Source organism: Triplophysa rosa, linkage group LG9 (genome assembly GCF_024868665.1).
Source record: "Triplophysa rosa linkage group LG9, Trosa_1v2, whole genome shotgun sequence".
NCBI lineage: Eukaryota > Metazoa > Chordata > Actinopteri > Cypriniformes > Nemacheilidae > Triplophysa > Triplophysa rosa.
In genome coordinates, this window is record NC_079898.1 from 6,668,422 (window position 1) to 6,695,801 (window position 27,380).

General features: G+C 37.5%; 2 protein-coding genes across 4 annotated transcripts; one reads left to right on the forward strand and one right to left on the reverse strand.

The window, feature by feature from the left end:
• Window positions 1–169: 169 nt before the first annotated feature.
• actr2b (actin related protein 2b) lies at window positions 170–14,015 on the reverse strand. 3 transcript variants are annotated; one of them, XM_057341670.1, is made up of 10 exons: window positions 13,882–14,015; window positions 11,402–11,512; window positions 11,193–11,207; window positions 7,675–7,890; window positions 5,966–6,038; window positions 5,676–5,812; window positions 5,277–5,426; window positions 4,038–4,183; window positions 2,910–3,042; window positions 170–1,932 (listed from the first exon to the last, which is right to left on the reverse strand). In XM_057341670.1, the coding sequence occupies exons 1-10, from the start codon at window positions 13,927–13,929 to the stop codon at window positions 1,762–1,764; spliced, it is 1,200 nt and encodes a 399-aa protein (XP_057197653.1). In that variant the 5' UTR covers window positions 13,930–14,015; the 3' UTR covers window positions 170–1,761. The 3 variants fall into 3 exon arrangements, with proteins under 3 accessions (XP_057197653.1, XP_057197654.1, XP_057197655.1); XM_057341671.1 differs by lacking the exon at window positions 11,193–11,207; XM_057341672.1 differs by lacking the exon at window positions 13,882–14,015 and having other exon boundaries at window positions 11,193–11,210; window positions 11,402–11,513.
• Window positions 14,016–14,938: 923 nt separating this feature from the next.
• On the forward strand, window positions 14,939–27,094 carry phf10 (PHD finger protein 10). Its single transcript, XM_057342679.1, has 12 exons — window positions 14,939–15,150; window positions 15,466–15,572; window positions 15,676–15,806; window positions 15,887–15,970; window positions 16,072–16,214; window positions 16,402–16,551; window positions 21,079–21,188; window positions 21,750–21,900; window positions 22,185–22,319; window positions 26,284–26,392; window positions 26,597–26,785; window positions 26,896–27,094. The coding sequence occupies exons 1-12, from the start codon at window positions 15,070–15,072 to the stop codon at window positions 26,979–26,981; spliced, it is 1,476 nt and encodes a 491-aa protein (XP_057198662.1). The 5' UTR covers window positions 14,939–15,069; the 3' UTR covers window positions 26,982–27,094.
• The last annotated feature ends 286 nt before the right edge of the window (window positions 27,095–27,380 follow it).

A 27,380-nucleotide genomic window follows, 5' to 3' on the forward strand; every position in this document is an offset into this window, starting at 1 on the left:
CATGAGAGCCAGCCAGAACAATCAAATATCAACGTTTTTGTAACGTAGTGTATGAATGTCCACAAACATAATTAAATAACCACATCAGATTCACTGTCTAACCTTGTTATTTTAAAACCAAAGAGTTTCCTGTATTGATTTATTCAAATAAAAGAAACTGTCCAACTGATCAATAGAAAATAATATGCTTTTATTCTATGCTAGACACAGCACTGCAGAAGAAAAAGATAAGAAGTAAAAAACAACAACAATAATAAAAATAGCAACAATTGGACAGCTAAGAAAAGCAAATGATTTCCCCCTCCTTTATGTATACTGTATATATAATATATAAACAACATAAAAGTTCTGTTCTCAACTGCTGAAACAGCATGTTGAAGTCTGCTAAAATACAATTCGCAATGGCAATCTAGCAAAAGACTGGCCAGCTTGCTAAATACCTTATCAAAATCCCACACACTCTCAAGCCAATCTATTAAAACTCTTAAAAAAACCGTCTTGTTCTTCTGAATGAGCATTTGACAAAAACAGGCAGATATGACAGAGACAGTGCTAAAGCTTCGTAACCACACTGGAATTAAAATAACTGGTATATTTTGGTTGCTCGTTTTCAGTTGTGCTCAGACTGGAAAAAAAAGCATTTGGAGACAATAAAGCGTTCAGGTCCTCAGTCACCTGGCTGACACACAGTAAACAATGTTGAACGGGCAGTTTTTGCACTAATGCAATAGTGATGATAACACCTGTCATAGCCATTAACAGCTTCTATACTCTTACTCGCTCTCATCACCAATGTCATCATTCCCGTAATGCAGTACCTTTAAAACAAATAGAACATGTTGTTGTTGAGTCTAGAGTCTTTTTTATAAGAGAATATACTGTACCTAATCTAATCTAATTTAACCTCACCAATAACTTTATTATTCACTCAATGGCAAGAAGAGGCTTATAGGATTATGAGTTCCTTGCGTGATGAAGTTAATTTGTAGTTAAAACATTTTTACTTTAATACCGATTGCGGTAAAAGGGTGGAATGTTGAGAGCGAGACAAACCAACAGACACCTAAAACAACAATCACAGAATACACAAAATTCAGTGATAACACTGATGTCTGTGCTGTTATTCTCCCAGTTAAATGATGTCGCTTTCTAGAGGATGACATCATTAACTAACCTAGTTATTACAAAACACATGCAAGATGATATTGAAGACAGGAAAATTTAGCAGATTAATAATTTTAAAAATTCTCAAGAAAACATGGTTCATTTAAAATATTTCATTAGAAAGGAAACAAAAAAATGACGTTTGTTTATTCTTTAATAAACTATAGAGCCATTTTTTCTTTGACATTGTGATGAAACAACTCATACATTTCTCATTTTTAAAACTATGCTTTTAATAGTTTATCAAATATATTAAGACGCATGATGGGAACATGAAAATGTACTGCATAGTAATAATGACCCGATCCCAACATACATGTATGTTATGCAGACACAAGCATTGACAAACACTGAAATGACTGCTGATGACATCACTGCTTTACTGGTATGTTCAGCAGGGGGCAGGGGGCAGAGGACCGAACCAAAAAAAACTGAAACTGATAATATATCCCCAGTACCCTTTCCCAATCAAAACCCATCAATCCACATCAATGACGTGAATCGCCGGCAGAAGAGGCTGAACAACAGGGAGATGAGCAATGTGAAACAGATCGATCGGCACAAGCGGGGTCAGCGACGCAGCCTTACGGGAAGCGTTTATCTGACGGTGACGCCAAGCTTCTCCAGAACGCGCACACCCTTTTCTTGATACTCTTCCCGCGTCAGCCAGAAGTTGTCCTTGTCTTTCATGATGTCAGCCAGCACCGCCCCACCCAGGAACACCATGTGCTTGCGCCGGGGAGGGTCCTCGATCCGGATCTTGAATTTCTATGGGGGTATTAAATAGACAGCGTGACGAGACTTTCAGAGGGGAACAGCGTGGACACTGACCCACATACCAGAAAACCCTTTGAATGGATCTCTTTAAGACATATAAAAAGCCGCACTGTCCGGTCGTGAATTGAGAGGCGAACCCGAACGGGAGAATAATGAGGTGTACAGTGTATGCGAACTCTTCTGAAGCCGATCTGCGTTCGGCCACTCTCAGACACCCAGCAGACTATAAACAGGTGGCTGAAAGGCTCTCGTGGAGGCTTTCGTGTAAAGTAAATGGCTTTTTAATTTGTTTTAAACACAGTTTTGGGACAGGCAGACAGACACGCCGTTCGTCCGTATCGAGCATGCCATCTGCAATTGATCATATATAGTGTGGCCTGACATGCGGCCGGCTCCGAAGCTCCCCAAAATGCTTTTCCAGGCCAATGGCCAGAATCTAAATGAGATGGAGCCCAGCTGGGTTGTCTGTGTGTAATCCAGACTACTAACATTGCTCTACTGGCCTGTTTTTACACCGGAGTGCAGGAGGAGGTGATGCCACCCCACCTGCTGGTGCTATGGATGCATTACATTTCACACATTTGACTTGCAAAAAATGCAACATTTTCCGAAAGCAGACAGATGAACACAATTGAGCTCTGCATGTCCCACTGAAGGATTCCAGTAATAGAAACAGAGCCTGAAGTTTATTTTAACATTCCATCACCCTGATCATTTCATCACCAATCTTAACAGTCTGCCTGCCACGCTTCAGCACAGATTTTATTTGGCCCTGTTATGTATTGCAGATTTATTTGGGGCAGATAAAAACTATATTGGCCTCATTAGCAGACAGTGTGAGTTACTCATTTCTCATCCGAAGAAGGTGTTGACATTAAAGTCAATGTATAAAAAGGCACAGCAGCAAAAACAACCCTAACCAAAATTATAAGTGAAATTTATAAATGTATGCCGCATGTAGAACTTACAGAGAGCTTGTCGACATCACCCTTTAGTACCCGCTCGAGATAAAGCTGTTTAAGTTCCCTCTCTAATCGAGAGGGCAGACCAGGATACATGGTGGATCCTCCTGACAAAACAATGTGTTTATAGAACTCAGCCCTGAGAGAGAGAGAGAGAGAGAGAGAGAGAGGGTAAATGGACAAATAAAACTTATAGTGAGGTTCAATTATATTAGAAGTATTACATTTCGAAAATAACAAGACAAGAGGACTTATTTTCTTCGTTCTCTTTACATGAATGTTTATTGCATGTTTTTTTCCCATTCAGATAATGAATAACTAACTTTCAAATATCCAATACTTTACCAAAAATGTCATCATCATTTACTCATTCCACACTGACTTTCAGAGCTCTGGCGAAGGGGGCTTTCCAGTAAATAACCAATTACAACCAATAATAACCAATTATTTCCAATTAAAGGGATAGTTCATCCAAAAATGAAATTCTGTCATCATTTACTCACTCACATGTAATTTCATACCTGTATTAAACACAAAGAAAGATATTGGGAAGAATGTAAGTAATTTTCAGTTCCGGGACATCATTGACTACCATAGTAGGAAGAATTAAATGGTAGTCAAAGGTGCCCGAGAACTCTTTGTTTTCCTAAATTCTTCAAAATATCTCATTATGTGTTCAACAGAACAAAAAATACAATATGTCTTTCCTACTATGGTAGTGGATGATGTTCCAGAACTGAAAATTGCTAACATTCTTCCAAATATCTTTCTCTTGTGTTCATTGGAACAAATACATTTATAGGGTGAGTAAATGATGACGGATTTTTCATTTTTGGATGAACTATCCCTTTAAATTAACCAAGCAGTAATAACCAATTCAATTCCAGCCTATTCCTCACACAAAGCTAATCATATGACTAGAAGACATTTGGACTACTTTTATGATGCTTTTCAATGTAGGCACTTGGACATTCTTCCTAACATCTCATTTCTTATATTACAGACTGGTTTAGAATGACATGAAAGTGTGCACGTTGTCATTTCTAAGTGAACCATTCCTTTATCTATAGTTTAGATAACAGCTGTAAGACCGTGAAAAAGGAAACAAGTAGTGCACTGGAAATCTGAACTCACCTTGTATCAATATCTGCTGCATGAATGGTGTTGAAGAGAAGTTCTGCCACCCCGACCCCTTCCACATTAATGAGGTGGGGCTGAAACAGAGCTTCTGGAGCCTCGAAACGCTCGCCCCCTACCTTAATAACCCGACCGTCAGGAAGCTGCGTACACACGGAGAGTAAATGAATGTTTCGAATCAACTACAAATCTAAAATGTTTTACTAAACGTTAAATTATATCGAATCTTTTCAATGTACTTTGATGCTAAATATTGCTGTTCATTACCATGTGTTGTTTCATTCATGTATATTTTAGCTACAGCACTCATTCATTGATTCATCTGCATTCATGACACATCATCAATGGCAGCCGAACAGTAAGCATTCCAGCTATAAAACCTACTGGATAAATACTGCTCTATATAACCACACCTCGTGTCAACATTTGGCCGGTTGCTTATCACATGCATCACTATTTTAAATCTGCCTTGATAATTGAATGTTCCTTTTCGACGGGCTCGACTGAGCAAAGTCTCAGGTTTGAAGAGTAACCCGCAGCCAAACCTAACCGTGATGACTAATGAGAAAATGGGAGCAGGCTGCGTGGGAGCATATAAAGAGCCCATTGAGGAGTGTCCAGAGGAAATGCACAGCTTCCCAGCTGGGGAAAGACTGCGGCCGCATAGGAAATGATGTTACATGCTGGTTAAGCAACTGCGACACCACACTGCGTTCCTTGTTTCATTTGATTCTTCCGTTTGTCATGCCTGCTAACAGAAAAAGGAAAGTTCCATCGCCATACTTGTGAAATCCAAGAAATGAGGGTGAAACATTTCACTGCCTTTACACACACTCATTCCAATAAAAGACACATCACCTCACTGCTGCCCCCTTGAGGTCGCCCTGTGCAATCGCGCGTCAAGCGGCCAATCCAGACTGAACAATTTGTGCCGTCTCACTCACAGGATGTCACAGTGTAGACTGAAGAATTTCCCTGCTGCTAAATCCCATCCAAAAAGAACGTTACCATGGAAACACAGAATACTTATGTGTCCCGGCGGGGAATCCGTGAAATCACACACTAAAAACCCCTGCCAGAAAAACTCCTGCCTCACATACTGTGACATTTGAACTGTAACTCTCAGACATTTCAGCGAGATGGATACTACTGCCCCGCAGGCTGTTACCACCTTTATAGAATGCAACTCTGCGTTAAAACGCTTCATGAAATTTCTCCCAGTCACATAAAACTGACCGTGTAAGCCTCCACCAGTACGGTGGTCTCCAGAGCCAGTTTCTGCTCTTGCTCGATGTTGTATCCCACGTAGCAGAGATTCTCCTTCATCATGCGCACAGTCTCGAAATCTGCCGAGTGGTTGAAGGCGTAACCTCGCAGTAGGAGCAACTGTGTGACGACAGAAATATTGATCTTATTCTTATTGAGGTTACATTATAATTACAAAATACGGTGTTATTCTGCTAACGTATAAACGATGTTAGACAGGATACGCAATGCTATTCAATGCTAGCATTTGTTCCAAGTACATACTTTTAAGCAAGTGAAATGCATTGTGTCTTGGCGTTTTGTAAAAATCAACCTTCAAATGTTCAATTTGGAGTCGTGTCTGAGTATTAATCCACGCAGGAGCTGTACCTTAATGAGATATCGTGTAATGTCTCGTCCTGCGATGTCCAATCTTCTCGTCAGGTGAGGCAGAGAAAATCCCTCGTACACAGGGCAAATGTGGGTCACGCCATCGCCCGAATCCACCACCACCCCTGTCAGAAGACCTGGGTGTTGCCCAAAAGACAAACATTGCTACAATGTCCCATGTGTAGTGAACTGATAGTGGCTCATTGATATGTATGAGTACACTAGATAGATGGTTTGTTAATCAGTAATGTTAAGAATAGGAACTTGTGTTCATGCCTGAAGTCACTCACCTTGAGCATACAGTGTTAGCACAGCCTGGATGGCGATGTAAACGCCTGCAAACTGGTACGTTTCAAACATGACCTAAAGGACCATGGGTATTAAGACAAACAGGGATGAGCTTAATGACCTACAACATTTTCTTTTGAGTAACAGAGCCATCTTTTCCAAATGTACTGATTTAAGTACTACGGATAAATATTTAGAGGTTTGTTGAAATCCCTTAAATACACACAATTCGTGAATCATGGTTTTATCTCTGGTTTTAATACATGACTTAGCATCTGACAGTGAGTGTTTTAAGGTTGTGTTCTGTTGCAGACTGAAGAAGTGACTGTGTTGTACTAAAGCAGACAGACAGAGATCTGTGAGTCACTCTAATGATGGGCTTCTGTTAATCTTATGTGCTGATGAAGTGACTGCACTGCTGCTGGTCTCCAAAGACCTCCCATCAAGCCAGCACTTCTACCATCAAAGCCTTCAAACATCTACCACATGAATTTGGTAAACTGGCAATGTTCTAAAAAGCTGATTGAAAAGTCATGACAGTTTGAAAGGCCTGTTCATTCTGATGGGATTAAGTGACACAAGAGAATCTCACAAGTCCGTACTGTTTTGAATGTTGGCCCAAATATTTGTCCCCTTTAAAAATGATTAGAACTTCTTCGGCTTAAAGGCGGGGTGGCCGATTTCTCTCAGCCGTTGTTGAGGTTCAAATCACCAAAACAAACACACCCCTACCCCCATCTTTCACTTTCGTCAGCGCTCGGCTCGACTAATGTCTGTCCTGTGCACCTTACTGGTGATTGGCTACAAGGTTGTTTTGGTACTCGGCCCGACTTGTCTAAACAAGCGTAATTCATAAATTGCTGAAGAGAATCAATTGTAGTTTGACGCGTATCACCGTCGCTGCTAGTGTGGACAAAAACTCTAAATAACATGGAAAAAAATACCTTTTCTAATGTCTTAGAAAACACGTATGGTGCGGACATCATGGTGTTACACAGGTAGTTCATGCGTCAGAACATCAGTTTTTCATTTGCATATTACTGTGCATATTATGTTCAAATGTCTTTTAAAGAAAATAATTTTGTGATGATAATAATTTTTTTTATAAATATAATACTATATACATTATATTATAATTTAAAAGTTTATTTGCAAAAACAAAACTGTTAAAAATGTAAAGTTTTTTATTATGTTATCAGGTTTTTTGTGATGATAATAAAAATATATAATAAATATACAAATTAATTATATACTATATATAATATAATATAATATTATAATTTAAAAGTTTATTTGCAAAAACAAAACTGTAACAAATGTAAAGTTTTTTATTATGTTATCATGTTTTTATTGTGTTTGTTAGCAGTATTTATTATTATTATTATTTAAATTATTAACTTTTATTGCTATTATTACTTAATCAAAACAACCCAACCGCAGTTTGATTGATATTAATTGGAATGCACAATAAACAAATATGTAAGTATTTTTTATATAATATTCACATTTATTATATATGTTTCATTAATAATATTCAAATATTTAAATTGCAAAGTATTTATCCAGTATTTTCTATTCATACTGATTTAAACCGATTTTATTAAAATCATTTTTCCTTCCATAGTTTTTACTCTAATAAAGTAAAAATCCTGTTGTGCTACATTTGTTTATTTGCTTGCGGGCTGACTGCAGGCAAATTACACACACACACCTCTATGATCTTCTCACGGTTTTTGGTGGGGTTCATTGGAGGTTCTGTGAGGAGGATCTTGCAGTTGCGCGAGTCGATGTTGAGTTTCTCCGGTCCAAAGGTGTAATCCCACAGGTGCTTCATGTCATCCCAGTTCCTGACAATACCGTTCTCCATAGGATAGTTCACCTCCAGCATCGAGCGCAGCTCACTCGCTTCATCTCCCACCATCAGATCCTGGGGAATCAGGACAAAATTTAGAAAAGCCATCGTGGATCCCAACTAAAGAACCAAATGCAAACATATTTTTTCATCATTCATTGTTTATCCAGCATGTACAGCACCAGTGTGGCAGCTCCACAACAAATGCACAGCTACGAGAATCTTACAACCCAGATCAGCCACGGTTTTCTAAATCCATGCTTTTAATGGAGTTAAGTGGCAGGGAAGCCTCTGTACAGCTCATGGAGAGGGCAAGCATGGTACGCAGAGATGAAATGGCCAAACTGACAGATGCTTCATTCTTATAAGTGAGTTCAGCATGCACAGAACCTCCATGCACCAAATATTGTTAGTCATTTTCATTCACACAGGCTTTTCTGTCACACCCTTCACCCCATAAAATGCCTCACACACATTAGTCACAAAGTTCAAACCACAAGCCTTAACACACAGTCTCAATCTGTCCCAGTATTATTATAAAATACACATCCTGCATAAGTGGTGCCTGGTCATGCAAAACTTAACATTCCGATGTCAGGGTGTTGCTATGTGGTTGCTAAGGTATTCTTAATAGTCGCTAAGGCACTTCTAGGTGTTAATTAGGGTATTCAAGTGGCTGTCTAGTGCCTACTATCCCAAAAAAGCCTACTAGAACTCTTGTTCTCCATAAGTCTATGACACATCACTCATTTTCTCCTATTTACCGTCAGCCCGGCAAAAACTCTGACCGCTTAAAATAATAATACGGCTCTTCTCAACAAGTCACACAATTTGAGGTATCATTCACAACCGTAGTACAAACAGTGTGGGACACGTTTTCCGCCAAGGTTTAATACTTTAAATAACTCCTAAGCTTAAATATGAACAATACTTTCCATTGCAAACACCACTAACAATACTGGGCCCCGGTTTCACAGACAGGGTTTAGCTTAAACCCGGACTAACCCTTAGTGAAATTAGGATATTTAAACTACTTTTATAAAAATCCCCTAGTAAAAAACATTACTGGTGTGCATCTTGAGACAAAACAATGGCGCTGACATACTTTAAGATGTTTTAAGGTGAGTTATTTTCAGTTAAGACTGCTAAACATTCATTTTAGTCTGGGATTAGCCATAAACCATGTCTGTGAAACCGGGCATGGATGTTAAAGGGTTAGTTCACCCAAAAATGAAATTTCATTATTTACCCACCCTCATGTCATTCCACACCTGTTTGACTTTCTTTCTTCTGAAGAACACAACAGAAGATATTTTGAAGAATGTTGGTAACCAAACAACACTGCCTTCTATTGACTTCCATTGTATGAACCACTGAGACATTTCTCAAAATATCTTCTGTTGTGTTCCACAGAGTCATGTACAGGTTTTGAACTGCATGGGTTGAATAAATGAAGACATCGTTTTTATTTTGGGGTGAACTATCCCTTTAATGTATGTGTTATGGAGGAGAGCACAAGCACTGATACAGGATGTCTGGTGACGCCATGTGTTTTTAATGGAGCCTTGCTGTCCTTAAAATTCATGTTTTAGCTAATTTCCTTCATAAACATTAACCTGAAAAGGGAAAACAAGAGTGTCTAAAAAACGTTTCAAATGCAATTCGGCACGTATCCACATTTAGACGAACAATATCTGATGAACAGCATCCTTTATGACACATCACAATCTGTTCGAGCCTTCTTATTGGTTCTTTCTTTGTTCCTCAAACATTATTTTAAGATTCCAGTGTCTATTTAACTGCGAGAGAAACAGATTGAGTGGCAACGACATAAAGTGCACAAGACATTAACATTTCCCTACATCTTGAGGCCAACTTCTGCTAAATCTATTTCAGACGGGAGGGGGAGTAACTTCAGCTACAATGTCTAGTGCGGCTTTGAATGGTTGCCATGCTCTGTGAAATACATTTACAGACAAAATGCAGTGTAAGATTTTCAATCTGCACTACACTGTGGTGAATATTTGAGTGAGAAATACATTTTAAGCAGGACCAAAGAAAACCTAAATGTTAGACAAACGGATTCATTCAACACTGCAACTTAGAAAAACATACATACAAACAGATCAGGGTAGGGCTGGGCAATATTTATAACATTTACAATATGCAAGTATTTATTTTAATGTAAAAATTAAGCAACAGTATAAATTTGGGGATTGTTTTACTGCAATTTTAATGTAAAAATTAAGCAACAGTATAAATTTGGGGATTGTTTTACTGCAATTTTAATGTGAAAATTGCATCTATTAGTTATCCTACAGAGGAAGTCACAAAACGTTTTATTGTCACCTATGAGGGTGTTACAAGAGAGATGCTGTCTTTAAATCAGAAATGTTAAGTGATTAAGAAACATATATACATATAGGTAAGGAATATAGCTGCTTATTACTTTATTGTAGTATAGATAGATGGTTTCATCTTAACAACATAAACAAACGTTACTGCGCATGTGCACTTTTGTGACCCCAACTGAACTTCCAGTACACATTCACAAACAATAGAGTGCCTGTAGATTATTTCTGATAACAATCAAAATAAACCGAGAAGAACCGTTACTTGGCTAAACTTGTCTCTCCAATATTTAGAATTAAGACTGCGATACCAAACTCAACCGCTAGATGTCAATGTACCATACGGTTTGTTTAAATGCAACCGAACTACAGGACCCATTCAATAAATTGTTTATTTAATAAAATGAACATCAAATTTCAACAAATCTTTTATTTAATACAATTGTTATACAATAAAATAATAATATATAAATTACTATTAACATAAATTAAATAAAATATAATGATTGCACATACTTAATACTTATACTACAAATGTGTAGTATAATGCAATGTAAGTCGCTTTGGATAAAAGCGTCTGCCAAATGCATAAATATAAATATATTATTCAATATTATTAGACACTAGCCAAACACAAACCGGAAGTTAACTGGGGGTCAGGCGCGTGTCCGATGAAACGTTTTTTTTTTTATTTTACTTATTGCATTACACATTACACTTGACTCTTACTGGCTACAAAAGCCATTTGGTTGAAACAATCGTCCTCTGAAAATAAATCACACACACAAGCTTTTAAGCCATTCAAAACATAGAAGATACTTTTCAAAAATAGTTAAATGTCTATAAAAAACAGAGATTTCCAGCTTTATTGCCCAGCCCTCATCCTAAAGCATGAGACACGCAATAAAAACACTCAAAGACCATTAAAAGGCAACTGTATGGACACTTGTTGAGATACTGCATGGTGCAACACTCTCCCCAGCAGGCGACAAGTGTGAAACAGAGCACAGGCCGGACTGCACTTACCATCTTTTTGTTATTCTACTTCACCACGAGAAGAACAAAGGAAAGAGTTTAAGTATGAAAAAGAAGGTCAAAAGGCGTAAGAGAAGGAGGTTTTCCTTAAAGACAATAAAAACAACTAAATGCATAAGATTTATACTGAAGAGATCATATATAATTTGTAATATTGTCATTCATAAAATACAAAGCTAAGTGAAAAATCTGGACCTCACCTTAATCTCAATGTTGCCCACTTTGGCCGTGGATCGGATGATGGGTCTGCCCACCAATGCTGGGAAGATGTGTTCGGGGAAGTTGGATCCTGCATAGCCACATTTGACAAACTAAAGAAATGAGAGAGAAAGAAGGCCAAACACAGTTAATAAAAAGAACAAAAAGATATACATTTTGAGGAAATATTGTGTAAGAACTTGCATAAAAATGTACACAAATCGTTAGTTTATTGTGTTTTCTTTTTGTTTTTTTGCCCAATGCATTACCCACAAAATACGATGGTAGGGAGGCATTGAGACAAATGATGAGAAAATGATAAATAGGTGCAAAACCACCACTTACTATGTTAAAGTTTTAACCAGATACTGCCTCTTAAAGGGATAGTTCACCCAAAAATGAAAATTCTGTCATCAGTTACCCACCCTAAGGTTGTTCCAAACCTGTATAAATTAATTATTTTGTTATGTTGAACACAAAGGAAGATATTTAGCAGAATGTCAGTAACCAAACAGATCTCATCCCCCATTTACTGCTATAGTAGAGAAAATAAATACTATGGGAGTCAATGGGGATGAGATCTGTTTGGTTACTGACATTCTTCCAAATATCTTCCTTTGTGTTTAGCAGAACAAAGAAATTGGAACAGTGAATGATGACAGAATTTTCATTTTGGGTGAACTATTCCTTTAAGTCTTAACAATGTTATCATAGTACTACACATAACACAACATCAATAATCATGGTTATTAATGTCATGGTTATTGTCCATACCAGTATATTGTGAAATTTACATTTAGAAACAATGATATGGGCCCGGCCCTCAAGCCAAAATGAAAAAATAGTTACTAATCTAATATCAAAGTCCTTTTGAATCAAGAACCAAGATAAAGAAATTTCCATTATTTCCTGTGTATGTGTTTTGTATTATAATTACTTTAGATTCTTCTCATAAACATAAATATACTTATCTGTTCAGAATGAAATTAACAATTTAACCGCCTAACTTCATTCAAGCTCAGCAGACTTGCGGTGTCACAAAAACATGTTAAAGTAACTATGATCCTAAAGTAACACACTGTCCATCACATTGCACACTTGCACATTGCACATAGCATCTGGAAACTGTACATTGTAAGAAACAATAGGTTAAACCTGTAAATAACACATCTGTATATGTTGCTTTTTTGTCTATATATATATATATATTTTCACTTTTTGTATATAGTGCATTATTATTTTTATTTAATTTCTCATTTTTTCTATCTTAATGTATATTTGCACTATGTTTGCAACATGTGTACACTTTCTTCTGCACTAAGCTCCTGTCACCAAGTCAAATTCCTTGTGTGTGTAAAGCAATAAAGCTCCTTCTGATTCTGCATTACAACAGCTGACCACTGCACTTTATGCTTCTCTAGAGACGCTATTCGCAGTTTCAGATAAACCACAGTGAACTGCCCCCATCTAATTTTGTCTGGTGTAAAACCATTTTGTTGTTTCTCACATCAACTTTACTCCAAAAATGGACTCAAGACCTTCAGACTCATTTATTGGTCATCCAACTTGAGCTGGCTGTGGTTTTAGTTCGTGACTTCCTCATTCCATCACTTCCTAAATTTTCACCTTCTGTCTCACAGATGACACAAAGGTTATCATTTTAGAATACACAACTAAACATGATCCTTTAATCAGTCAAACAAATCTCTTTTTATCTCGCTTTACCACGAATCACGATGCATCAACGAGAGTTCAAACCTGTTTACGTCACCCCTTAACCCAAGGTGAAGTCTGTGGGTGAAGTCAAAAGGCAAGGCCACGCCCCCAAACTCCAGGCCAACTAATATTATGCATTAGTTACATTAAATGTAATGACTAAATCTCCGTCGAGTTAAGCACTTACACGAACAACTCAAACATTACAATGTACAAAACCTTATGAGCTTTACAAAAGATAGCATTCAAGAATAGATCAGGCAAAAAGACATCTAACAGTTTTTATAATGACAATAATGCGTCTGCCAATTTGTGCCAAAAATGTAATGTAAAATAATGAGTGGTAAAATCTAGTTGCCTGAATAAGCCTATCGGTTTTTTAATAGACTGAATCCGTGTATCACCGTTATATTTGTATCATCGTCATATAACAATAATACAGACATCACCTAATTATTCAGTGTCAATTATTCAATATGAACGGTGCAGCCAGACGTTAAAGCTGACGACCACTGAATGGACAACAACGGTATTTAAACTGAAGAAATACAGAGAAAACGAAGCATTTCACGATAGGATAACATGTAGAGGAGAATATGTAAGGTCAGAGTGAATGCATTCAATGCAGCTGTCAGACATTCCTCAGAGCTGTGCTAAGCTTTCATGACTTCCTGTTAGAGGTATGTCTGTTTCACTCGCATTAAACTTTACACAACAGCCAAACGAGTTAATAAACAAATGCAAGTTGATACATTTTCGCACGTACCCCTGTTCCGTTATCACACACAACCACTTTCCTTCCTTGGCTGTCCATTTCTCAAAGGCCAGGAGCCGTCAGAGGCAGCCGAACTTTTCAATAAAGTGCTTCACCCACCCAGCAGGCAGCAACAGCGGGTTTTACTTCCGGTTACTGACACCGGCGCGAGCGTCTCGGCCAAAGCTGGCCAAAGAACTGCGCGCGCAGTGTTTTAATGAAAACAGCGAAAGAAAAAATTATACTATATCTCGAATAGTGAAATAGTGAAATTATTTTCTAAGTATTGCTTTATATTTAGCGTAGTTTTCACATATTTGCCGACCTAAGATTTTAATTATTCAAGTATTTTTTCAGTCCATTTTTTATATAATATGCGTATTAGTTTCAATTAAGATATCCTAATTATGACATAACATTTAAAAAATATGTATTACAATATTAGCTTGTGATATATTCAGATAATATTGCTTTTCGTGGCCCAAACTTAATTCCCGGTACACATCCGCAAAGAATAGAGTCCCTGTAGGTTATTTCTGATAACAAGCTAAATAAATAACAACTAAAATACATGCTAGCAAGTTAAACGCATTTTTTGCCAGTATTATTTTTGGTTACCGGCAGAAGAACCGTTACTTGTCTAAACTTAAATGAGACAAAGTTACACGACCTTTTGACAAATTGTTTATTTAATGCTATTAAAATACAATAAAATTCAACAAATTATTTAATACCATTTGTATCCAATAAAATGTTATTATAAACGAATATCTATATAAATGAAGTAAAATAGACACTAGCCAGAATGATCAACAAACACAGACCGGAAGTTAACTTCGGGCCAGGTGCGTGCGTCCGACGAACCGTCGGCGCGAAACCATACGGCGCGTCCAAACGACATATATCGCCCTCCAAAGGGCCCTTCGGGAAGGGGACACCATACAAAACGTCACTCCAAATAACATTAAAGAGAAAACGGTTTTGTTTTTACTGCTCCTTTTGCCAAGTGAATTTTAAACGGACATTAAAAGATACAATTGAGTGTTTCCCTCTAGAGTTTACACATCAAGAGCTCTTTACTCTTCGAAGGGAGTAGGGCATAGGGATGGTCACTTCGGGACACGACTTTTGTGTTGTGGTCGGAACTCTTGCTCACGTTTCTGCTTTCCAGTCGGAATGTGACACTCTTTCATTAGCAGAATGAACATCAACATGGCTGCTGTACTGTCGCCAAGACCGTGCGATAGCAACCCTGCCACTCCTGGGACGCAGTCTATGAAGGTTTGCGCGTGCTAATGGATACATATTGTACATTTTAGACTATTAATTATGAATTTGTCCATATGTGAACTCCACATTAACGTTAATATGCGGCACAGTCGCCTTTGTTTATTTACTGTTGGGTTGTTAGCCGCAGTGGAGACAATAATAAACATAAGAAAAAAATAGGTATACAACGTTTATAGTTTCAATTTGTTTTAAGACTATTTATTTTTTGGATATCCATTGTCAGTCTGTTGTGACGGGACAGGATGATGGTAGTGTTTTGCGTAGGTGTAACTGACAGACTCTTGTTTATTTATTATTATCTCTAAGGATGACATTGAGGAGAACTCCAGCGATGGCAGTCAAAATCCAAAGAGACGCAGGATGGGTTCAGGGGACAGTTCCAGGAGCTGTGACGCATCCAACCAAGAGCTGGGGTGAGCACATTTAACACACTATCAAAATATACAGAATCTTATTAAAGTCATCGTGTAAGTCGTGATGGTTACACTCTGATTATATTACTGTGTTTTATTACAGACCAACATATTTCCCTGCTGAAAATCTGACAGAATACAAATGGCCTCCAGATGACACAGGAGAGTATTATATGTTACAAGAGCAAGTCAGCGAATATTTAGGAGTCACCTCATTCAAACGGAAATATCCAGGTATTGCTATTGAAAGGAATCCGACACATGAATAAATTAATGCGTAACAGTCACATAACCTTTTTCTCACTTGACACTAGATTTGGAAAGAAGAGACTTGTCTCACAAAGAGAAACTGTATCTGAGAGAGCAGAATGTCATTACAGAAACACAGTGTACATTAGGTGAGAGGTGTTTTTTGTTCATTCAGGCTTAATTTCATCTGTAAGTTATTTGGTTAACAATGTAAGAGGCTTAACATCTTGCTTCCTTTTTTCTTTCTCAGGTCTTACTGCCTTACGCAGTGATGAGGTCATTGATCTGATGATAAAGGAGTATCCTGCTAAACACGCCGAGTACTCCGTCATACTCCAAGAGAAAGAGCGGCAGAGGATAACTAAAGAATACTCTGTGAGCACACTGAGTGCGGTGAGTAAAATATACTATTCATTTATATTCTAGCATTTGTCTGGTGTCTTTCTAACATACACACGTTTTTGTGGTTGTTGATAGAGCTAAAGATCATAAAGTCATATGCAGGAATAATGATTTGGGGTGGGTGTTTGGTCTTTGTAAAAACGTGTGTGTTCTAATGCTTTGACTGTTTTCTTTTTAGCAAATGCAGCAGCAAAACCCTCAAAAAGTTGAGGCCAGTAAAGTGCCAGAGTACATAAAGAAAGCTGCTAAAAAAGCTGCTGAATTCAACAGTAATTTTAACCGAGAGCGAATGGAGGAGAGAAGAGCTTATTTCGACCTACAAACACATGTAAGATGGGCTATATTAATTTCATTTAATAAACTGCATGTGTGCAATAGCGTTTATCTATTAATCATTACTTAAGACCACATGAACCAGAAAGGGTAAACATCTTCAGTATTGTGTAGGGATGTAACAATATCAAAATCTCACTGTATGATATTACCTCGGTATAAGGTCCACTGTGCAATGTTTATTGCGTTATTTAAAATGACAAATGATGACTTGGAAACGTGCCACAAGCATCCTCTTTTCTGTATCCTCTAATCATAACTGTTGCTTAGAGCAGTGGTTCCCAAACTTTTTGAAAGCAAGGCACCCCTTTGCAGTATTATTTTTTCCCGTGGCACCCCAACCCTGATTTCACTAAATGTACATGTGTACATACATATATAATATTAAATCCAGATGAGCAAATAACAAATGAAGTATAAACAGCTGCATGAATTTATTACAAATGCATTACAACGGACATTATATGAGGTGAAACAAATCATTTAAATTAACCATCTGTCATTTACAACTCGATGACACATGTAAACAAATCTTATAGGATGATATGAACCATTTGTTGTATGTGGGAATCGTTGGAACAAAACACATTAGAATAAATTCAATTCAATTCAATTTTATTTTTATAGCGCTTTTCACAATGTGCATTGTTCCAAAGCAGCTTTACAGGAGCAAATAAGAAAAACACAGAAAGGTAAAACACAGCACAGTGCATGGTGTTTATAGACCAAGCAAGATCATTATAATAAATAATATCTAATAAATAAATGCAGTCTCCCGGTGAGCAAGCCAACACTGCACTGCTCTGCTGTGGCGAGGAACCCAAACTCCAATGATGAATAATGGAGAAAAAAAAACCTCGGGAGAAACCAGGCTCAGCCGGGAGGGCCAGATCTCCTCTGACGTGTCAAGATTGATACTTAATTCTTTAAATAATAATAAACAACTCGCATTACATTTTTCTTTAGGTTCTCATTTGCTTTGTTCAAACTTGACCTTACGACCTAAAATGGAAATTAAAATACCTGTGCATGGAACTGTGTTATGGGTATTTTAATGGGATACATGTGCCTGCTTTTGGGAGCACAGCCTCTTGATACGGGGGTAGATTGTGGATCGTGCTCCACTGACAGGCGCTGCCTTTTTTTGTTTTTCACGTACGCCAGGGATGAGAACGCTAGCTCACACAAGTTGAAAACGGCAACAGCACACTGACGCCGCAATCTGGTGGTTTCACATTAGCACTTTTGGTGCGCACCCGGGTTCGATTAATGTCAGAGTTCAGTTCGTTAGGGTGATGTGAACTGTCTTCTGAACCCGGGTGAGCACCCGCGAACTGTACCCGAGTCCGCTTAAAAAGGGAGGTCTGGGGTGCGGTTCATGTGAACTCCAGTACGCTTCGCTGCTGATATGAACGCGATATCGTACCAAATCGCGGAAGTGAACCGCTATTAATGACGTATTATTTGGTAAATATGTGTGCTTGTTTCACTCACTTTTCTGACGAGCGTGACTGACACGCTCCAAGCAGAGAGCTTTCCATACATTTCTGTTTGCCTTCAGCGTTCTTAAGAGCATTTGCAGTACATTCATAGACGAAAGTGCCATTATGTACTGAAGCTTTGGAAACAAAACTAACAGTTCAAAAACAAAAATGTATAAAAGTGAAGCGAGCAATGTAATTCATTTTGCCGCCTTCTCCTGCGTCGTCGTTACAGGCGACAGGGTAAAGAGCTGCAGGCTTGATGACGCAAACGACCCGCGGTTCGGCCCCCAAAAGAATAAAATGAACGCAGGGCAGCGGGAGCAATCAAACAAGGGTTCGGACCTAGCAATCGTGAAACCAACCTGAGATAGCTGCAGTGCTCAAATTGAGGGGGACTGGGGGGTCCGGGACTCCCCATAAGGCATTAGAGACCCCCCATAAGAAGTAAAAAATATCCCTCACATATTTTTATTTAAGGAAAAAGTATAATGACAAATGTGATAAAATTCATGAAATGGATTTGGTACATTTCGTGAATTAATTATTTACAATAATTTATATTACGTTTGTTTATGGGCTAGTTGTCATGTCACTTTAAATTTGAAACGCCCCACCCCACGTTTAAAGACCGCTAAGTGCAGGACATCGTTGACATGACTGCTTGATTGGCGTCGCTCCGGAGAAACTAACTTCAGCTAAAAAATGGAGAATAATAAACCTCCACTCACAGTCGGGAAGAGGCAGCTTCTACTTTTTTGAGGGGTAATTTTCTCTCTCTATATCTTTCCACTGTATTTATCAACTCCATGTCGGCGCTTTTGTATTCTTTGCGTAAATTATTATTAGGCCTGGTTCTGGGGTGCTAGAGATCTCGATGAAGACGAGTGACAGCTTTTTAGTAATTATAAAGGGAGTGCTTGTTGTGCTGTTTCTGTGTTATATATAATCCATTCAGAATTGTATAAAACTTGCTTTTCATGCTGCTAAGACCAACGGCCACATACACGCTGCAAAGTTTCGGGAATTACATCGGCATATTAATGCGGGATTCACTCTTGAAATAGCTATGATTGACATATTGATAGCCATACTGTAGTTAGTTCCTGAATAAAGCAGACTTTTGGACTGAAATGGTTGAATAGTCTGCTGACTGACAGACTCACTCATAACAGTTTCTCGCCGCCACCTACTGGACGTAACTATGTAAACTGCACTGAAATCGTTGAAAAATCCCCATAACACTAACACATACACTGACAGCCGGTCTTGTCACAATTTGTATTTTTAATATCTAATAAACTAGTTTCTTGCATTTAAACAAGTCTTTTGGAACAAACATTATTATCACAAAGTGTCAATCATCCAGTTGTTTTTAGGGAAAATAGCAAATACTACATTGGTAAATAATGCTAGATTTATTCTGTTGGACGTACACTACTGTTCAAAAGTCATTTCTATCCACCAAGCCTGCATTGATTTGATCCAAAATACAGTAAAAGAAGCCTGTTCTTTTATTTAAGCCTGTTTTTAATAAATAGTATATAATTATGCATATTATGATCAAATATATTGTGTATTTTGTATAAATTGTATATTGCGAGACTAACCCCCACCAAAAAAAATCTTATGTGGGGGACCCCCCATAAGACTTGACTCAATTCGAGCACTGGATAGCTGGTACTCGTGCCCCACATGAGCGCGCATCAGTACAATGGGCGGAGCTGAACGATTCTCTCCTGGGAACAGTCCAAGTGGCGGTAAAAAAATATTTAAACTTTACATATGTATGATTGTTTTTTTCGCGTATTTTCAGTTTCGTTTGGACATGCTCATATGTTTGTGTTTTGATATATTTTAAAATATATGATGTAAAAGATTATTATATGGGACTGGAAAAAAGCTGAGATTCGGCGGCACCCCTAGCCAGTTGTCACGGCACCCACTTTGGGAACCACTGGCTTAGAGGTATAGTATGAGATGGGTCTATGACCCTTTTATAAAATAAAATAATTGCACCAGATGGACCTTGCCAAAGGTAATATCTATTATTTTTTCGAACATTCTCTATGTTAGGCCCGGAAGACCTATCGCTTCACACAGTCATGTGACCACGATAATATTGAGACAATTTTGCTATTGCAAGAACACGATAGCGATAAAATTGTTACATCCCTAGTATTGTGATGTATTTCCAAGTGAAATGAATATTGAATGATAAAAACAGTGGGCGGGGCTTGTTTTCCGCTGCAAATTGATTGGATGTATAAAAACGACTAAAGCCCTGTTCAGACCGCAATCGACACCCAGCGACAAAGCCAGGCGATGTCATTCATTTCAATGGTTACCTAGCGACATCCAGCGACACGAGCAACAGTGACCGTTGGCGACAGGAAGTGGGCGGTGTCTATCGACTCGACAAAGTTGAGATATGCTCAACTTTATGCAAATGATGAGCGACTACCAATAGGAGTACAGCAGTGGTGCTCACGTCATCCGTGTCTCATTTGTTACTGCAGGGTTTGTTTATAAATGTTTCTAGGACAACCAAAGCTAGGAATGCCTTCTAACGGCCTCTTAGCTAGAGACAAGCGACACAGTCACTGGCGGTCTGAACGGGGGCGTAACAGTTGGAGGGGAGGAGTTAACAGATGTTCTGGCCAGGTTTCAAACTGACATCGTCAGAGAAGAATCACCACTAGAGGGCGGCCCTTCTCTGATGAAGTGCATTTTCTAATTTTAATCATGAAAGGGCACATGAATTAGAAAAGAATGACCTGCAGTGATAAACTTTAAAACTTTAATATTTGTTTTTCTTAATAATGATATATACTGTACATGAATACATTTAAGTCAATAATTATGTTGGCATGAGAAATCCTGCAAATCCAGTAGGTCCAAATGTCCCTTTGTCCAGAAACGTGTCAGGACATCACCTATCATTGAATTATCAACCAGCCATAGCATCCTAGCAACCAGTCAGAACACACTTGTAACTGCTTTACAACATCCCTACAACTTCTCTCTTTTTCTTTTTTTAGATTATTCAGGTACCTCAAGGAAAATACAAAGTCCTCCCTCCTGAAAAAACCAAGACGGGTCCATACCCAGTTGCCCTCATCCCTGGGCAGTTCCAAGAGTACTACAAAAGGTAAATGTATAATTCATCTGTTGCTCATTTTATACCCATCAGTGCCTCTGGTTTATCTGCAGCATTAAAGGGACAGTTCACCCAAAAATGAAAAATCTGTCATCATTTACTCACCCTCAGGTTGATTCAAACTTCTATACATTTCTTTGTTCTGATGAACACAGTGAAAGACATTTGGAAGAATGTCAAAAATGTTCAGTTCTGGAACATCATTGACTACCATGGTAGGAAAAAATATAGTATTTTTTTTTGTTCTTTTGAAGAATTTAGGAAAACAAACAGTTCTGGGGCACCTTTGACTGCCATTTAAGTTTGTCTACTATGGTAGTCAAAGATGTCCAGGAACTGAAAATTACTAACATTCTTCCAAATATCTGTGTTATTCAGAACAAAGTAATTTATACAGGTATGAAATTACATGAAGGTGAGTAAATGATGACCGAATTTTCATTTTTGGATGAACTATCCCTTTAATAATGTATCGTCCTGTGCACCTGAGAAAAAGTTGTGAGCTACTGGCAGGTAGAATTGAAAAACTGGAGTCACGCTGTATGTCTGTAGGTATTCCCCAAATGAAATCCGCTACTTGCCCTTGAACACGGCATTATATGAGCCTCCACTGGACCCTGAGCTGCCGGCTCTGGACAGTGATGGAGACTCTGACGATGGAGAAGAGGGGAAAGAAGACGGCAAGAAAAATAAAGGTTCCTCTGTAAGTTGATTTCATATCCTCTCTGCCTGACGTTTGGTAAAGATGCCGTTTTTGAGTATGTAGAACATTATGCTTACGCAAAAACAATGATGTGCAAGTCAGAGATATCCAGTATGATATAGTAAATCAAAACCAAGTGCAAACAAAGTTCACAACAAATTTCACTTCCATATTTGATCCGTCTAATGGATGATATGAAACGGGCATTACAGACTGAAGGGGAGGAGTTATCACATGGATTAAGTTCATAATGGTTCATTTGTTGATTTGTTGTTGACTTTCAGGACAGTTCATCTGGAAACACATCAGATGGAGACAGCCAAGACAGTGGAATTCAATCCAAAGTCAAGAGCAAAGGAGCCCAGAGCAAAGACGCCACGCCTCGCACCATCCAACAAAAATCTGTCCCTGGGTACAAGGTAGAAGAAAAAAGCCCCTGATTTTTTTTTAATAACCCAACATCTCTCTTCTCCCCTTCTCGACACCGTTCTTTTCCAGCACTTTCAGCAGAGATGTCTTCTTTCTTATCAAACACACATGCACTCAGACACTCTCCCCCTGGTGGTCATAGATCGGGACTGCACTCAGCAATGGAGCCTCTTTATCTTTTTAATAGTGGCACTCCTTTTTCCAGTGCCGGAAACCCAGTGACAGTTTCTGTGTTCTGCACAGACCTTTGGAGCAATAACGTTTCCTGTGTGGTACTGCTGTTAGTTTAGGGCTTTTTTGCTGTGATATACATATTATTTACTTTAATTGAACAGTACTTTATATGGCTTAAAATACCTCTGTGACTCTACCTGATGGTCTGCCTGTCAGTTAAATTGAAAGGCAAATGAGTAGTTTTATTTGGCTGCTAAACACTGCATAGTGTTTTACTTTAACTTCTAGATCATAGATTTAAAACAGTTGAAGGAATGTTAAAGGTGCACTCAGTATTCCCCATTAAAAAAATGAAAGCAATGAAAAGCACTTTTAAAGATGCTTACTTAAGATTTTTATTAACATGATATAAGATTTAGTATCATGAATCGACTAGAAATCTGACAAATTATAACTTTATATGTATATATTTTATTTGTTTATTTTTATTACGTGGTTTACAAACGGACATTTCATTTTCTCTTTGTTATTCTGCTCATCATATAGAAGAACCTTAACACCAGTTAAATGAATGGCTCAAAAAGATTTGATTCTATTCTTAATCCAACAACAAACCATAAAGTGACAAAATTAATAATATTTAGATGTGATTGATTGTTGTATGAGATCAGAACGTAACACAACATAACACATAGCATAACAAAATAACACAGCATAACACATAACATAACATAACACATAGCATAACACAACACAACATAAAACATAACACATAACATAGTATAGCACAACATAACACATAGGTAACATAACACAACACGTAGCATAACAAAACACAACACACTGCATAACACAACATAACACATAGCATAACATAATGCAGCACAACATAAAACATAATACATAACATACTATAGCACAACATAACACATAGGTAACATAACACAACACGTAGCATAACATAACACAACACATAGCATAACAAAACTTATATCATAACAAAACATAACACATAGCATAACGCAACACAACATAAAACATAATACATAACATACTATAGCACAACATAACACATAGGTAACATAACATAACACGTAGCATAACATAACACAACACGTAGCATAGCATAACATAACACAGCACATAGCATAACACAACACAACACATAGCATAACAAAACATAACACATAGCATAACATAACGCAACACAACATAAAACATAATACATAACATACTATAGCACAACATAACACATAGGTAACATAACATAACATGTAGCATAACATAACACAACACAGCACATAGCATAAGACAACACAACACATAGCATAGCATAACACAACACATAGCATAGCATAACACAACACATAGCATAGCATAACACAACACATAACAACATAGTATAGCACAACATAACTCATATCATAACATAACACAACACAACATAAAACATAACACATAACATAGTATAGCACAACATAACACATAGGTAGCATAACATAACACGTAGCATAACATAACACAACACGTAGCATAACAAAACATAACACATAGCATAACACAACATAACACATGGCATAACATAGCACAGCACAGCATAGCGTAACATAACATGGCTATATTTCCAAGATGACAATTGAATGGCATTCGCATGTAATAATGTAGCATGCTACGTTTATTTGTAAATTTTTCTTTATTTGTAAAACTTTTATGAAAATAAAAAATATATAATATACAAATAAAAACAATTATTTGTATCAATATAAATCAAGTACCACTGGGTCAACGAAATGCCAGTACACACATACCGACTGAGTGCACCTTTAAACTTGATTTATCCTCTTTAATAGTGCTGCATTACTCCCTTTCAGACATAAATTGGTTATCAAACTATCGTTTGATATAAAAGGATTATGTTAAAGGGAACGTCAGTGGTTTTCTACACTGGCTTTGTGTGCACCTTATGCTTGATATCAGTGTTTCTTTTGGGTTCCCTTGGTTAATTTGTGTATGCTTTTTTCTTGTCAAAATGTGGTTACTGGATCAACAAAAGGTTTACCTTTAACACCAGCAATGCTAAATAGAGTCTTATTTAAAATGATAATATATTATTATACTTCATTCCTTGATGAAGGGATGTATACATTTAGTACTGTATATTGTCCAATGAATGTCACAACAAACATTTGGAATGACAGTACTTGTGGGTAGTAAGCTTTTTTGTGCAATAGGTGCAATAGTTTTTGATATCCGTTACTTTTTCCTTTTACCAAACTAGTTGATATCAGCGTTTTAACAATGCACCAGCTAAAGGCTCTTTTTATTTTCTCGTTTCGTTTCCCAAGTAGTAATCTTGTCTCAGGAAGTTTAGACAGTGAGTGTAAGTAGTCCCGCGTCGTGTTCAGAATAGCATGCTTCCCTACTATTATCACGGTTATTTACTGCAGTATGCATACTGTACAAAGTATGTAGGTCTTTTGTGTGCATGTAATACCTACCACATTTGCCAAAATGTGCACTATGATGAGGACATTGCATGTAATGTTGTCTCCCATAATGCAGTTTGCTAAATACATATATAAAAAAAGTGAACTAGTTTTCTGTTTTTCTCCTTTAGAGTATTACAACAGGGATGATTGTTTTTCCTGCAAAACCCCAAATTTCCTACAAAATGTAAAATGTGATGTTATGTGTTTATACAATTTGAGTATATTGATAACACTTTGCACACAGTTATCAAACTCATCTAATTTAATTATGTTTGAGTCATTCATTCATTTCTTTACAGTATGGTAGGTACAGCTTCTGTTGATCTTCTCATTGTACAGTATGTTGTTGGCTTGTTTTTATCCCCCATTTCTTTTGTCTTGTTAAAAGTGTTTGTAGTTCAACTACACTTACATGAAATCCTGTTATATGGTTTCTCTTTTTAATGATGTGACAGAATGAAGGCTATGAGCTTCACTAGCATCTGTGTCTTTAAGCTGGCCAGCCTCTTTCCATTAGCCTTTTTTTGTTTTTCATACTGCTGTCACTGCTCTTTCAGTATAATGGTTTGATAGCAGGGCCTTTGACATGTCAGTATATAGAGTAACGTCACAGTTAAGCATTTGAATAAAGAGGTTTTAAAGAAATTAGATTGTAGAGGGATTTCTTAATGCTTGTGACTGTGAGCACCGAGTGAAATTGTCCAGATTGCATTTGAAGGGACAGTTCACTCAAAAATGAAAGTTCTGTCATCATTTACTCACATTCGAGTCCAAATCTGTATAAATGTCTTTGTTCTGATGAACACAGAGAAAGATATTTGGAAGAATGTCAGTAACCCATTTACTGCCATAGTAGAGTCAATGAGGGATGAGAGTTGTTTGGTTACTGACATTATTTCAAATATCTTCCTTTCTGGTTAGCAGAACAAATACATTTATACAAGTTTGGAACAATCTGAGGGTGAGCAAATGATGACAAAATTTTTATTTTTGGGTGAGCTGATTTTGCACATTCAATGTTGTGTTCTTGCCTGTTTTTTTGTACTTATTATTTTAACGAAACGACAACTGCCAAAAAGATCTTAAATCAGAAAGTTTTTATTTAATTTTGTTTTTGTCACATGTGCATAATTTGTACATATCCTCAAATTTTCTTTTGTCCTTGTTGGTGTACTGTCTCATATTTATCCTTATACAAAAATTCATTTTAAAAATCATAGTGTGTTTATCGAGAATTATGTCACATGACCTTGGTTGCCATGGCGTTTATAGCATTACTCTGCCCTTGCAGCCTAAGGTCATTCCCAATGCTATATGTGGCATATGTCAGAAGGGCAAGGAGGCCAACAAGAAAGGCAAACCAGAAGCCCTCATCCACTGCTCCCAGTGCCAAAACAGCGGTAAGTCAACATTTTCAATCTATAACCCCAGATACATTCGCTTTAGTACTTCATGTACTCTAGAATCATTTCCCCATTGTCATCTTTAAATGATTTCTGAGTGTTTCCTAAGTGCCAGCCTCCTGAAAGTCATGATGTTGGATAAAACATCTCAGTTGTATGCGTGTATGTAGAGATCTTGAGAGAGGCTTGTTTTGTGTACAGGTCACCCGTCCTGTCTGGATATGAGCGTGGAGTTGGTGTCCCAGATCAAGATGTACCCGTGGCAGTGCATGGAATGCAAGACATGCACCATCTGTGAGCAGCCTCATCACGAGGACGAGATGATGTTCTGTGATAAGTGTGATCGGGGTTTCCATACCTTCTGTGTGGGCATGGACTCCATTCCTCTAGGTGAGTCTCTATCGGATCACACCATTTCTCATCTGATTGGATTTTTCTTATACATGTGTGTGGCCTGATGTTGTTAAACAGTCACTATATTTGTTCATGTTGTTTAACAGGTTGCTGGGTCTGTGATTTATGCAACAAAGTGTTATCCACATCTCAGAAAAAAGGAACGACAAAAACACCCAGAAAATCCAAATAGGTTTTTTTTGACAGTTTTGTTATTCATTTCTATTTGTTACTACTCGACAAGCCCAAACAATGTTTTGTATGTTGCATTAAAGTTTTGTAGCAGTTTTTTATATAATTGTTTTCTTGTAGTTTTGTGTTGTTTAAAATAAAGTTATAAAGAAAATATGTTGTCTCACTGTTTTTCTTTTCACTGTTACGTTGATCCTCCATCTAAAATGTAATATTACTGTAATATTTCACATTTAATGAAAGCTCATTTTGATGTTGTCATAGCTAATGTGTTATCAAATGAGCAGCAGAGGGAGGGGCATAAGGAGGGGTTGGGTGTGTTTTTAAACCATACCATAATGACCCAAGTTAGTTGTCTCGGCTTTCACTGCCCACTGAATGGGAACTGTATTTTTTTGTA

Excerpts from the sequence above, each read along its gene's own strand:
- actr2b (XM_057341670.1), bottom strand. The coding sequence starts at position 13,929 with ATGGACAGCCAAGGAAGGAAAGTGGTTGTGTGTGATAACGGAACAGGG. Across the intron at positions 6,039-7,674 it reads ACCGTGAGAAGATCATAGAG|GTCATGTTTGAAACGTACCA; the intron begins GTGTGTGTGTGT and ends ATGGTCCTTTAG. Across the intron at positions 1,933-2,909 it reads GTGATGTCGACAAGCTCTCT|AAATTCAAGATCCGGATCGA; the intron begins GTAAGTTCTACA and ends ATACCCCCATAG.
- phf10 (XM_057342679.1), top strand. The coding sequence starts at position 15,070 with ATGAACATCAACATGGCTGCTGTACTGTCGCCAAGACCGTGCGATAGC. Across the intron at positions 21,901-22,184 it reads AGAAAAATAAAGGTTCCTCT|GACAGTTCATCTGGAAACAC; the intron begins GTAAGTTGATTT and ends GTTGACTTTCAG. Across the intron at positions 26,786-26,895 it reads CATGGACTCCATTCCTCTAG|GTTGCTGGGTCTGTGATTTA; the intron begins GTGAGTCTCTAT and ends GTTGTTTAACAG.